Genomic DNA, 13,575 nt, shown 5'->3' with positions numbered 1-13,575 from the left:
AATATCACACGTTAAAAACTTCCCTGAACAGGGCTACCTTAAGATGTCTTCTGAATGTCAGGTAGTTGTTTATCGCTTTGACATCTGCTGGAAGGGTGTTTCACAGGGCGGGCGCCACTACCGAGAAGGCCCTCTGCCTGGTTCCCTGTAGCTTTGCTTCTCGCAATGAGGGAACCGCCAGAAGGCCCTCGGTGCTGGACCTCAGCGTCCAGGCAGAATGATGGGGGTGGAGACGCTCCTTCAGGTATACTGGACCGAGGCCGTTTAGGGCTTTAAAGGTCAGCACCAACACTTTGAATTGTGCTCGGAAACGTACTGGGAGCCAATGTACAATGTACTATTCATTGTATCACTTATTTATTCAAAAGTACAGCCGGTTACGTCTTGTGTGTTTATTGAGTATGTTTCACGTAATCACAGGTTTGTTGTTGTTTTGCTATATGGTAACCAAGCTCTCCTTTTCACCCCAACACCCAGGTACTTCATTGCACAGGGCACATTCGCGTCTATGACAATTGCAACAACCAGACAGTGTGTGGATATAAAAAGCCCCCCATGACGTGTTTGGTGTTAATCTGTGAACCCATCCCCCATCCATCAAATATTGAAGTCCCCTTGGACAGCAAGACGTTCCTCAGCCGCCACTGCCTTGACATGAAATTTTCATACTGTGATGAAAGGTAAAAGCTCTGAGTGAAAGTAAGTGGTGCCTGGCTTTTCGTGTGAATGGTGGTAGGTGGATCTGCGTGTTGTCACTAGCCTTGTCTGTTTCCTTGACACTTTTTTTGGCAAGAGTTAAACAGGTAGGTCCTTGGGTGCACCCTTAAGTTTTGCAACTCCAGAAACTGAAAACTGATGATGCAAAATGCTTTCCAGATAAATTACGTGATGTATGTTCCATTTTAAGTTATGCTTACGCTTTTCATAAGATTGTAACCAAAATCAAGGTGGTGGTTTTTTAAAAAACTTACTGAGGCAAGAACGCACTACATTGCCACCCAGTGGCCAAAAGAATTGAATACGTTATGCTAGCCAGTAACTAAAACATGGCACTTCTAAACATTTAACTTGGAGCAGAAGTGATTCTCACCGTGAACACCAAGGGCATTTTATGTAGTTTCTGTTACACCTTTATGTAAAACATTTTCATCCCATGATTTTATGCCCTGGATGCATCTTACCTAAAACTCAAAGAAACAAAACACTCACTAAGAGTCAGAATATGATGCATGGCGATGGCAGTTATTATTGGAACTTGTGGCAAGCTGAAATTGGTGGCATGAATTGGACTTAAATGTTGTACTTGAATTCAGAGACCTGAAGCAGCTGCCTTCTGTGTTAAATTACTGCTAGTTGTGATACGGAGGCATATATCTGCTATGATAAAAAGCAAAATGTAGGGAGCGATACCTATGTTTTGGCTGTATCATTGCATTTGCGGAATGACTTCAGTGGAAGATTGCTTCTCCATGTGTCACTTGCCCCAAAATTTGCTCTGGAAGGTTGAAGGGACACTCCCCACCCTCACCATATTATTTGGGTAGGGGGAGCAGAGGGCAGGGAAGTTCTGTTGCACTTGCAGAAGTCATTTTGCACAAGCAACAATTTAGCTGGATACAGCCTGAAAAGGGCATGATGAGAATCTTGGAGGGCCTTTGTTATCAGTGTCTTGATTAGATTAGGGAAGCGATTTCCCCATTTTTTGAAAAATGAGTTATTTACAGGGAACACACAGGCTGGATCTAGACACATCAAAGAAGCGTTTCGGTTTAAAGCAGGGGTCAGCTACCTTTTTCAGCCATGGGCCTTTCCACCGTCCCTCAGACCACGTGGTGGGGCTGGACTATATTTTGAAAATAAATAAATAAATGAATTCCTATGCCCCACAAATAACCCAGAGATGCATTTTAAATAAAAGCATGCATTCTAATCATGTAAAAACACCCAGCAGGCCTCACAAATAACCCAGAGATGCATTTTAAATAAAAGGACACATTCTACTCAGGTAAAAACACACTGATTCCCGGACTGTCCGCAGGCTGGATTTAGAAGGCGATTGGGCCACATCCGGCCCCCGGGCCTTAGGTTGCCTACCCCTGGTTTAAAGCATTGTAAATTTAAAGAGGGAAAACAGGTAGAGAAAAACAGGACTCCACGTCGCCATCTGTTGGCACAATGTTATATCGCACATACAACACATATAAATCATATTTTCTTTACCAGTCTAGCTGAGTCCTAATTTAATATGGGAAGTCACATTAATTCATATGGCTGTTTCAAAAAGCCACAAGCCACTTATTTGCTAATGTAGCTAAGCAAGTAGTTTGTGTTTGTTTCAGTAGCTCGCAGACTGGCTGTGGTTTTCCTTGAAGTCACCTGCCCTTATTAAAAAATGAAATACCTGACCTTAAATAAAGTTTTATCTGCCCTGCAATATGTAGAAATATTACTGAATTAACATCCTTTCCCCCTTTTGTTTCAAGGATTACGGAACTGATGGGATACAACCCCGATGAGCTCCTGGGTCGCTCCATATATGAATATTATCATGCCCTGGACTCTGATCATCTGACCAAAACACATCATGACAGTAAGTGAGGGGGGGTGTGGTTTAAGAAATGAGATAGTTGCAGGCTGAAGTACACTCTCTGTTGCTTACTTCCAGCTATCATGCGCCATAGTGCCAGCAACATTCTAAAGGCTATGGATTGTTTCACTGTTAACCATTTTAGACATTGCCTAACAATGTAAATAATATGTGTCTTTCTGCTTCCAGTGTTCGCTAAAGGACAGGTGACCACCGGGCAGTACAGAATGCTTGCTAAACATGGGGGCTATGTTTGGGTCGAGACTCAAGCAACCGTCATATACAACAATAAGAATTCTCAGCCACAGTGTATAGTGTGTGTGAATTATGTCTTGAGGTGAGCTTTCTGTGTTACCTGTGGGTATTTAGGGGTGGGTGTCTTTCGATGCCAAAGATCAGTCTAGTGACATCAGTATGCCTAAACAGCCTGGCTATTTATCTATCTACCTACCTACCTATCATCTATGTAGTTCATGGTATTTACTCTCCCTCCCTCCCTCCCTCCCTCCCTCCCCCCCCTCTCTCTCATGCAATACTGTTGCCTTTGCTAGCAAAACATATCTCCTTCCATTTTAAGGGAAGCTATGAAAACCTGCCGTGTGAATGCATAATTCATATAACCCAGTTTGTATGTGTGCTTGCCCATTTTCATATTATGCTGTCAGAGATGCCCAAGGAAATTGCTAACAAGGCTAACTAAAAAATTGTAACATCTTGAGTTGTACCATAGCTTCTTTATTCCTATGGATTGCCTCATTCTGTACTGGGGGCAGTTAAAGCGTGTACACACACACACACACACACACACACACACACACACACACGATATTCACCCAACGTACATACATTTTTATAGCTTGGATTGTGCCTGAATTGTGCTGCATATATATTAAAAATGAAAAACAACAGTAGACACCTGTATCTGTAAATGCATCCTAATCTGCTTGTGTGCAGTCCAGTCTGTCATGCAGACTCCCACAGGGCATATTAACTCTATTAATACAAATAGCAGAACTGCCATTGCAGGGAACATGCCTGGGTTAAATGTGTGCACATGCCACCTGCACGATCTGTCTGCTTTGCAATTTAATCATTCTCTGGAACTCAAGTACCGTGCAGCATTCAGAGATGGAACGTTGAATGGACCCACCAGTACCTTCTAATGCCTTACACCATTGTGTATGTTAACACCCATGTGCATATGTATCGCGTGCATGTGTTGGGGGTAGGGAAGGGTAAATGAAGCACAATTGAGCACATGCTCTTAGTATATAGTGCAGTAAAAGAACAATCTATAGAAGGATGCATCTGTATTCATTAACAGAACCAGATATCTGTCACACCATATTTGCCTCTTCATTAGGGCTTTTCCAAACAAGTAGAAAATTGTTTTTGTTTTTTAAAAAGGTTCTATAGAACTCTATGTTCTACCTTAAAGGTTGTAGACTACAAATATCTTCCTATCTTATAATGCTTAAATATATAAAACAAAATATATAGGGAGAAACAGCTTATCAACTGTGTAGATGACTACAGTGTTATGGCTTTCATCAAGAGAACATACCTTGGATAAATTAATGTGGCCTGAGATGTTACACTTTGCATACTAATCTCTATTTTGTCTGCATCCTTCAGATTTGTTCTCATATTGCACTAATCCGGAAAGCCTCTTGCCAGGCTACTAATGAACATGTCCAACCCAGTCTTACGAGTTTGCTAACCACTGAGTTCAGGCTAATTCCCAAGTAAGTGTTGCAGTGGTTTTAGAGTATTGTTCTGGGTTCCTCAATGAGAAGAAGAGTAGCAGGAGATCAGTTTCCTGGAAAAGCAGCTTGCCCGCTACTAACAATCTTTCCCTGCAATAGGGGGAAGTGTTTGATGTGTTCCATAGGTAGGTGTGGTCAGTTCACCATATGGACTGAGTTAACACCGTAAAATACTCTGCAACGAGCAGGGGTCCTGCGGCAGGAAAGAGATAGAAAGTGTTGGAAGCCACTAATGTGATAAACTTAGGGAAGCAAAGGCTACCAGGTGCTCTCTAACATTCCTCCTCTTCTCTTCTGCAGTGGCATTGTTCAGGGCGATTTGATTTTTTCACTCCAGCAAACCGAGTGCATGTTGAAACCAGTGGATTCCCCTGAGATGGGGATGATCAAAATACTGGACAAGACTGAACTGGAAGACAGCAACAGCCTCTATGAGAAGCTTAAGAAGGAGCCAGATGCGTTAACCTACCTTGCTCCTGCAGCTGGAGACACCATAATAGCGCTGGATTTCAGCAATGATGGTGGGTGGGTGTTTAATTCAGGCAGCCTTCTGACGGGCAGAGTTGCCTATGAAGTACATTAAAAGCAAGTGACATGTTTTGCCGGATGCCCTCAGGGTGTCGCAAGTGTAATATGTGCTGGATTTTTAATGAGGCCCTTTAAGGTGCGACGCAACACTTAGGGTGATGACTTTTCTTTAATTTTTGTAGAGTCTGATGATCAGCAGTTTGATGACGTTCCCTTGTATAACGATGTAATGCTCCCCTCATCCAGTGAGAAATTGCAGAGTATAAATTTGGCTATTTCCCCTCTGCCTGCTTCCGAAGCTACAAAGCCACTCCGTAGCAATGCGGACCCAGCACTCAATAGAGAGGTGGTGTCCAAGCTGGAGCCCAGCACAGAGCCCTTGGATCTTGCTTTCTCCATCCGTCGGATGCAAGAAAAACCAGATACTCCTTCTGATGGAAGCCCCAGCCAAAGCCCACCTGAGGTTAGTCATCTGATAATCTGCTGCAGATCTGTAATTTTTAACTGAATCTCTGTTGCCCGACCTGTAAATAAAATATCTATTTTCAATGTCAAATTTGTCAGCTTTGTATCCCACCCTTCTTCCAAGAAACTTGGGGCAGCATACATTTCACTATCAGCTTAAAACAATCCAGTCAGCATAGCGTGATCCAACACGAAATAATGCAACAGGAGAGCTAGACAAATCAAGCTCCTTTAGGAACATAGAAAGCTGATTTATGTTGGTCCATGTAGATCAGTATTGTCTACTCTTGACCGGTAGCTGCATTCCCAGGATTTCAGACAGGTCTCTTATTCAGCCCTACCTTGAAATGCTGAGGATTGAACCTTGCAGAACAGCTCCTCCTGCTTCATTTGACTCATAACAGATGGCGGCTTAAGCCAAGCCTTTTGAGCTGTACAGAATTCTGCCATCTGACAACTTGCAACCCTTCTTTACTGATGAGCAAAGGAAAGGATTACTAGATTGAGGAGGAGATTTTAGAAAGGTGATTTTTAGTGAGGGTGAGGGGGGGTGTCCCTTGAATTCAGGGATATATTTATGACATTAAATATGTGTGAGCTGCAACAGCCACGGGCTGTGTGGTCCTGGAATCCTGCAGCATCCTGATTACTGAAGCTCTGATGCTTTGCATTGTGGGGAAATCTTTGAACATAGACCACTTTTAAAATTGGGTGAGGGAAATGCACAGTTTGTTGAATAGAGGTGTGGATTGTCTTTACAGCCCAGTAGTCCTCCTAATGACTATTGCTTCAATGTGGACAGCGAGATTGACAGCGAGTTCAAGTTGGAGCTGGTGGAAAAGCTATTTGCAATAGACCCAGAGTCTAAAAACCCATATTCTATGCAGGTAAGCACGTTGGAGGAAACACTCACTTTTTAGGCCTCCGTTGTGGCCACATTCAGTTTTATAGATGTTTACTAATAGTGTGAGTGTTAACCGGCAATGTTTTTGATAGAACTTGTGTGACCTGGAAGCTGGAATGCTCAGTTCAACCTGGGATGAGGGATAAAACACAAGAATTGTGTACATAGCCGTGTTGCTCACTGTGTCCGTTCATTTAAATGGGGCTCCCACATTTGGAAATGACAGGAGGTTTGGAAAGCAGCAATTTTTGGTAGATGGGAGCCCTAAAGCTGGATCGACCATCACTGCAGTCTTGACTTCCCTGTCAAAAGATGCAATTACACTTTCTTGTGCTGACATTTCAGGAAACTGATTTAGACCTGGAAATGTTAGCGCCCTACATACCCATGGACGATGACTTCCAGCTGCGTTCCTTTGACCAGCTTTCTCCGCTGGAGAGCAATTCGGCAAGCCCTCCTTCCAAAGTGGGCACCGTCACGGGATTTCAGCCTGCCGCAGACAAGATACTACCTGCGACGGTCAAACATGAGGATGAATCGACGACACTGATAGCTCCTGTTCACATCGTCATAGAAGCCAACAGTGCCCCAGCATCACCCTATGCCGAGAATCTCAGTCGAACGGCGTCTCCAGTCAGAGAAGGAAAAGGCACGACAGAGCAGAAAGAGAAGCCGAGTCCAGGAGTGCCAAACTTGTTAACAGTCACGCTGGGTAAAAGGTAGTTTGTTTGTTTTTTTAAAAAATATATGTTGCCCACTTGATCTTAAAACCAGTCACATAGCTCAGTCGGTAGAGCAGGACACTCTTAATTTCAGGGTTGAAGTCCCACACTGGGCAAAAAAGGTTCCTGTATTGCTGCAGGGAGTTGTGTACTTTTATCACAGTTGACTTGATACCTATTGATTCTTCTACCAAGAAGATTTAGGTTTCAGCCAAATACTGTCCTATAACACAATTCCAGGTTTAGGCTTCAGGTTATCAGTCTTTGCCTGGATAGTTTTGATCATGACTAAAACTTGCACTTGTATGGTTTGCTTGAAAAAGACTGTGCTCCTCTTCCTGGCAGCACTTATTGCTGCTGGTAATGCTACCCTGGACAAAGTTTCAATGACTCTTCCATAGGTGCCAAACTTCTACACAGGAACCCTGAAACTGGTTGCAAGTTAGAGCCAAAACAGAAAAGCAGGAACTTTGTATGATGTCTTCATTGCCAGACTATTTCTCCCCTCCACCCCCAATGTCCTGATTATTTCATATGCATTGGAAATATTCTACATGGGGGAACGTGCAAACCTTTGATTGCACCACTTCCTTGGCATCAGTCTGTCTCGGAAGTTGCTTCAGTCTTACTGAGGTGCAGTTGACCTCGTACCCCATCCTGTTGTTGACTGACCACTGCTGGTCATGCACACATACCCTGCCCCAAACCTTTGAGCATATCCTAAAGGCTGTCCTTACTCTCTGAAATATGGTCTTCAGGTCTCTCTGAACACTGTATTTTCTCTCCATGTGATCCTAGCTGTATGTAGCTATTCAATACTCTTCTTTGTGTTGTACCACACACATCAGTGTTCTGTGAATCCAACCCCCTTGGAACTCACATTTTTACAAGCAAGAAAGCATTGTGGAACTTACTTTTTTTCCTTTTAAAGCCATGACACACATGCAGTTGGTTTTAACACAGGACATTTGTCTGGAGGGGAGTGGGAATTAACCTTCTGAACTTGTTATTTTCAGTAGATCAACTGCGGCAGCAAATGAAGAAATTAATCCAAAGTTAATAGCTCTGCATAATATTCAGAGGAAACGGAAAATGGAACAAGATGGCTTGCTTTTCCAAGCAGTGGGCATTGTAAGTTTTTAAATATACAGTCCCTCCCTATTAAAAAAAACCATGAGGTTGTTGCTTTTTTAAAAAAAGCTTAAATTTTCTGCAGTGGTAACTTAAATCAAGTTGTAGCCATGTGGTCATGGTTCTGCCCTTCATATCAGGTGATGGCACAGTTGTTTGAACATTTAAAAACAATCCTATTCACCACCACTGAACCAAAGGCGTTCCTTTTTAACATGAGTTCTCTTGCCTCAAGACCCTGGAACAGATTTGGCAGAACAAGGTTTTGTGGGCTTGCACTATCTCCTCTCCATTCCCCATTGGTCCATTACCTGGAGCTGATGTTTGTAGCCTGGTACACTTGCTTGCTGTGCCACTTGAACCATACACTTAGGGTGACCAGAATTTATAAAGACAAACCCACACCTTAGTTACTACAGTTCAGAAATTCTAGCATCAAACCCTTACGATTTACCAGCAAGTCTGCACAAAATCTTGGGCCAAGGAGTCCATTTAATCTCATTTTTAAAGTGGGGAAGACAGGCGGGTGCAAGTGAATAGCTGAAGGCAAACATTTTACAACATTCCAGGGAATTATCATTTTTGAACTTTTTGTTCACACCATTAGCCCAAAAGTCTTGTTTGGGGTATGCCGCCTGATCCTATGCATTTCACATGGGAGAGAGTCCTAAGTCATTGTGCATAGAATTGTAGCCATGAGCCTCAGAGATAAACAACGGTCAAAGACCAGGCTGAAATTTTATAGGTGGTGTATCTGGCAGCAACTATTCCAAGGTTGTGTGTATGTGTGGCGGCCTTCACCTGCCCCTGTTGAAGCCTCATCAAAATAAACAGGATGTCCCTTTGCACAGTTTATTGTTCCTAAACTTTTATATTCAGATTTTTTCCTGCAAAATACTGTTTTTTTTAAAAAGGACAATTTTTACACAGTAGCTGGTTAACTCAGTAGTATGTCTGTATGGTATATCTCTGTGGTTATATTAATTGGACTTTTCTCTGTGTGTTTGTGTGTTCATTTTTTAAGGGCACATTACTGACGCAGTCAAGTAGTCCTGGGGGAAATGTGTCCCTGGCTTGGAAACGCGTAAAAGGATGTAAATCTAATGGGCAGAATGAGGTGTCGGAGAAGACGGTCATTTTATTACCATCAGGTCAGTGGCTGCTTATGGAGCAAGACCAAGTCAGGTGTTCTCTCTTTTCCTCCCATTGTTAACCCAGAGATGTGTGACACCCCCCAAAAAAATAATAATTAATAATACTGAAATGAATGGGGAAGCCAAAAAAGGAGTTTCCATTAACATTAGGATCCAGAGCCTTGTCTGGGAGGGACAGAATTTATCTGCTCCTTGAAGGAAAGAACCGTGGCTTCTGTATTTTCCCCCTACACATTTGGACAAAACCTGAAGCAACAGAAAGAATGCATGTCAGTGGCTGAGCATCCACATTGCATGCAGAAGGTTTCATGTTCCATCCCTGGCATCTCCAGGTGGGGCTGGGAGAGACTCTGCTGGTCTCTGTAGACCAGGGGTCGGCAAGGTTTACCGGCCATGTGCTGGATCACTCCCACAGAGATCGTCCATGGGCGGACTGGCGCAGCGCGATGCCGGAAATCATGTCTGCACATGTCCGCAGTGCCGGAAATTGCTTCTGTGCATGCCCAGACGCCAGAAATTGCACCTGCGCAGAAGCGATTTCCAGCATTTGGACATGCGCAGATGCAATTTCTGGTATCTGCGCATGCACAGGTGTCATTTCCGGCGCCACACAGCAAGTCGTCACACTGCACTGGTTTAGTGCAATGTGCAGGGGACTTGCCGAGCAGGTGGCTCGGTTTGGGGGCGGCTCGTGGGCCAGTAAAACGGTCTTCGTGGTCCACATCCGGCCCATGGGCCGCACGTTGCCGACCCCTGGTGTAGACAATCCTAAGCAATGGACCAATGGCCTGACTCCATACAATACAGCTTCCTGTGTTCCTAACATAAAAGGAGCAGGGTGAGAGAACAAGCCCTTATTGGTGTAACGGTTACACGAGGGCCTTAGTTTTGTGTCTACCTGGAGATGGAGGGCGGTGAGGAGAGGGCGGATGGGCTGAACGTGGGTATTTGGAGTCAGATGGAAGAAATAGTTTGTGGAGGAGAGAGGAGGACTAAGCAGCTACTCCCCACCGGTGTGTTTTGCCTAAAAATAATTAAGTCTTGCAGCCAGATTCTGGGCCTAGAATAGCTGGGTTCTGCAATCTATGTAAAATGTGCATCTTTTTAGGAGAGGGGTGGGTCCCATGACCCTGACTATTTGAGGTCTTACTCAGCCATCAGTCTTTTCTCAGGAAAGACTGCAATTTCGGGAGGCACTGCCCACACCCTTTTTCTGGGATATATTTTTATAGCCATAATGGCTAGAAACTTGTTTTCTTTGTGTGTTTGGTAATAGGAGTCCTGGTCCCACATTCAGTGCTCTCCCCCCCATCAGAAAACTGCAGCATGCACACAGGGCAGTCTAGCAGACCTCGCGCAACTTGTATTCTTTCGGATTTGCCAAACCACTGTTAACCCTGAATAATGTATGTGTTTTGTGCAAGTTAACACATGCTTCCTTTTCCCTTGCAGATATAGCAAGTAAACTTCTAGGGCAGTCCATTGACGAGAAGGGACTCCCGCAACTAACCAGCTATGACTGTGAAGTAAACGCACCCATACAAGGCAACCGCAACTTGCTACAGGGTGAAGAGTTGCTCAAAGCCCTGGATCAAGTCAACTGAGCTTTCCCCACACGCAACTGTTCTGTTTTCTTGGACACTGGTGACCCACCACCTAAAAGCAGTCTATTTATATTTTCTATATCTGATTTTAGAAGCCTGGCTACAAATACTGCACTAATTCAGTTAGTTTGGTTCTGATCCCCTTTCTACTTTGGACAGTCTTTTAAAAACAACAATGTTCTTTATGTAACAACAGTAACTTGGCTAATGGTGCATTTTTTTGGTACATAAACAATCAAAAGTCCAGTATGTTTAGAACACACTTGCAATGGCAGCTTTGAAGTAGGCACCTTTTTAAAAAGTATTTATTTTTTATTTTGGATCAAGCGTTTTTGTCACTGAAAATATTTCTATCAAGTGAATCACCACCGCGGTGAAACTGTCTAAGCCTTCTCTCACGTGGTTGAAGGCATTGTGTGCTCTGATGTTCAGATAAATTTTTACTTTACTTTTTTTAAAGAAGAGAAACATTTCTTTGCAGCGGTGCATTTGTAGCCACAATCGCACAATCTATTTTCTTAAGAAAATAAAAATGAAATGCCAGCAGTTCCTCATGCAATATATACTGCATTTATAAAGCTAGTTTTTAAAGAAAACATTTTTTTTATTTCTTTTCTCTTCCACTTGTTTATGTTTACTGCCTGTGAAATCATGTAGAAATTTTGGAGTAATTCTATTTTTTTGTCATGTTGTACTCGAAAAAGAGGGTTCTTAAATGCTGTGTTTTAATGTCCGTGTATGGTTCGGGGGGCGGGGGGAAAGAGAGTTCGATCTGGAGGGGCTAGCAACATTTGGGGCATTTTTAAGTTGCATAAGAGATGACCAGGGAGAGGGTTATAAAATTATGATTAGTCGTGGAGCAAGCAGATAGGAGATTCCCCGCTCCTTTTTGCAATATTTAAACTCTGGCTTTCCCAGTGAAGATTGTTTCAGGACAGAAGGCATTTCTTCACGCAATGCATTAATTCACTGCGACAATGTGGTGGCAGCCATTGGCTTATATGGCTTTTTAAAAGATTACCCATGGAAGATAGGCCTATTGGTGGCTGCCTGCCAGAATAGTGGAGTGTAATCTGTGTTTGGGGGGGGCCGTGGACCTCTGAATGCCAGTTTGCAGGGGAGGGCTGTTGTTGTTTTCACGCCCTATTTCTGGGCTTCCTCGATGCATCTGGCCGGACCTTTGGTCTACTGCAGTAGGGATCTTCTTACGTTACGTATGTGGATGAATTATCTTTTAATTGAAAAACAATGTTTTTAAAGTAGTCGCTTTGCCACCTCTGCAGGGAGAACAGCCCCCACCCTGCCTATAGCTCTGAAAGTTCATGCTAATATTGTGTACCTAATAATTGAATTTTAATGTTCCAATGACCCTGTTTGGTAGAGGTGATCTTTCAAGCAAATCGTAAAGCATCCCTGCCTTGTTAGCAGAGTTGCCTAGTTTCATCATTCAGTTGCTTGGTAATAATTGATGTTTTGGTTTTTAATGCACCTTGTTGCTATTAACATCCATTTGTTTTATTTTTGTTAACCATAGATTTCAGTAATGCTGAATATACTTTAGGAACCTTTTTATTTAGGTAATATGTCACAAAACATCTTCGTTTCCTTCTTTGTGCTGTATAATTATCCCTCCTCCATTTCTTTTCCCCCCCTCTTACGTGGTTGGATCTAACACTAACTGTATTGTTTTATTACATCAATAAACTATATGTGGACCAGGCCTGCAACTGAAGTGTATATATCTGCAGATGACAGTTAATTTCTAGTGTCTATAATTCTTTTCATTGGAAGTGGTCTTGCAAGTGCCTTTAGTTCACATGTCAAATTTACTCTGCCACCGTAAAGTTGCTGAAAGTATAGAGCAGTGATATAGGATTGGATGCCTTTAAGCTTCCGGAATTCATGAAGCTTGGGTCTGGCAGAAGGATATCTGCACATGTATATGTCTATTCAGAAGCAAGCGCCATTGTTTTCAGTAAGGTTGCTATGAGGTTGCAGCTTTGATCAGACAGGACAATTTCTGGACATCAAGAGCTTAAGAGGTTCTAGTATTGGAACAGAACTGAAACAACCTCCCACACTTGTTTAACCCAAACGTCACTCATAGTTAACTGCAAAGTTCTCTGTTTACCCCAGTTAAACTGATGAGGGTGAGGAGGAAATATTGTTGCTATCTTTGCCAGGCTACTGAAAATCACATAGATCTACCAGTGGTTCCTAATTTACCTGCTGGCCAATGCTGTAGACTGCACTGAAACCACGAAGACACAAGACACATTGGGTAGAATTCAATATCACGCTCTTCCAGACATTCATCTGCGCAAACATTCCTGTTTCCCAGTGGGAACGCTTCTTTCCTTTCTTTTGCAGTGCCTGCTTCATGGCATATGTTGAGATATTTGCTCAGGATGCTCTCCTATACACACAGCATTTAAAAAAACAACCACCCCAATATTTTTCATCCAACCTGGGTCCTGGGATTCTATACCGAGAGCACCCAAATACCACACCAAGAAGGTTTCAGCTAGCAAGCAATAATGCAGGTGAAGCTTTTACGTGCAGTGCGTCTTCTATCATCTGAACACATTTGTGTTTCAGCCCACTCTACTGTGAAATCACTGGAACAAACTGGAAGTGTGCCAAAAGCTATGGAATTCTAGAATCACAAGTCACCTGGAACGTACATACCTCATTGGTGGACTGAGAAATCATGG

General features: G+C 43.1%; 1 protein-coding gene across 1 annotated transcript in view; it reads left to right on the top strand.

The window, feature by feature from the left end:
• Positions 1–12,581, top strand: part of HIF1A (hypoxia inducible factor 1 subunit alpha) — a 47,917-nt gene extending 35,336 nt beyond the window's left edge. The window contains exons 14-15 of the mRNA XM_083622221.1: positions 9,128–9,254; positions 10,710–12,581. Coding sequence (XP_083478347.1) covers positions 9,128–9,254; positions 10,710–10,861 — 279 coding nt within the window. The 3' untranslated portion in view covers positions 10,862–12,581. The remainder of the gene's footprint in view (positions 1–9,127; positions 9,255–10,709) is intronic.
• The last annotated feature ends 994 nt before the right edge of the window (positions 12,582–13,575 follow it).

This window comes from Podarcis filfolensis (assembly GCF_964270895.1).
Source record: "Podarcis filfolensis genome assembly, chromosome: 1".
NCBI classification, from domain to species: Eukaryota; Metazoa; Chordata; class Lepidosauria; order Squamata; family Lacertidae; genus Podarcis; species Podarcis filfolensis.
The sequence above is the reverse complement of the archived record's forward strand: the minus strand, read 5'-3'. Positions and strand labels throughout refer to the sequence as shown.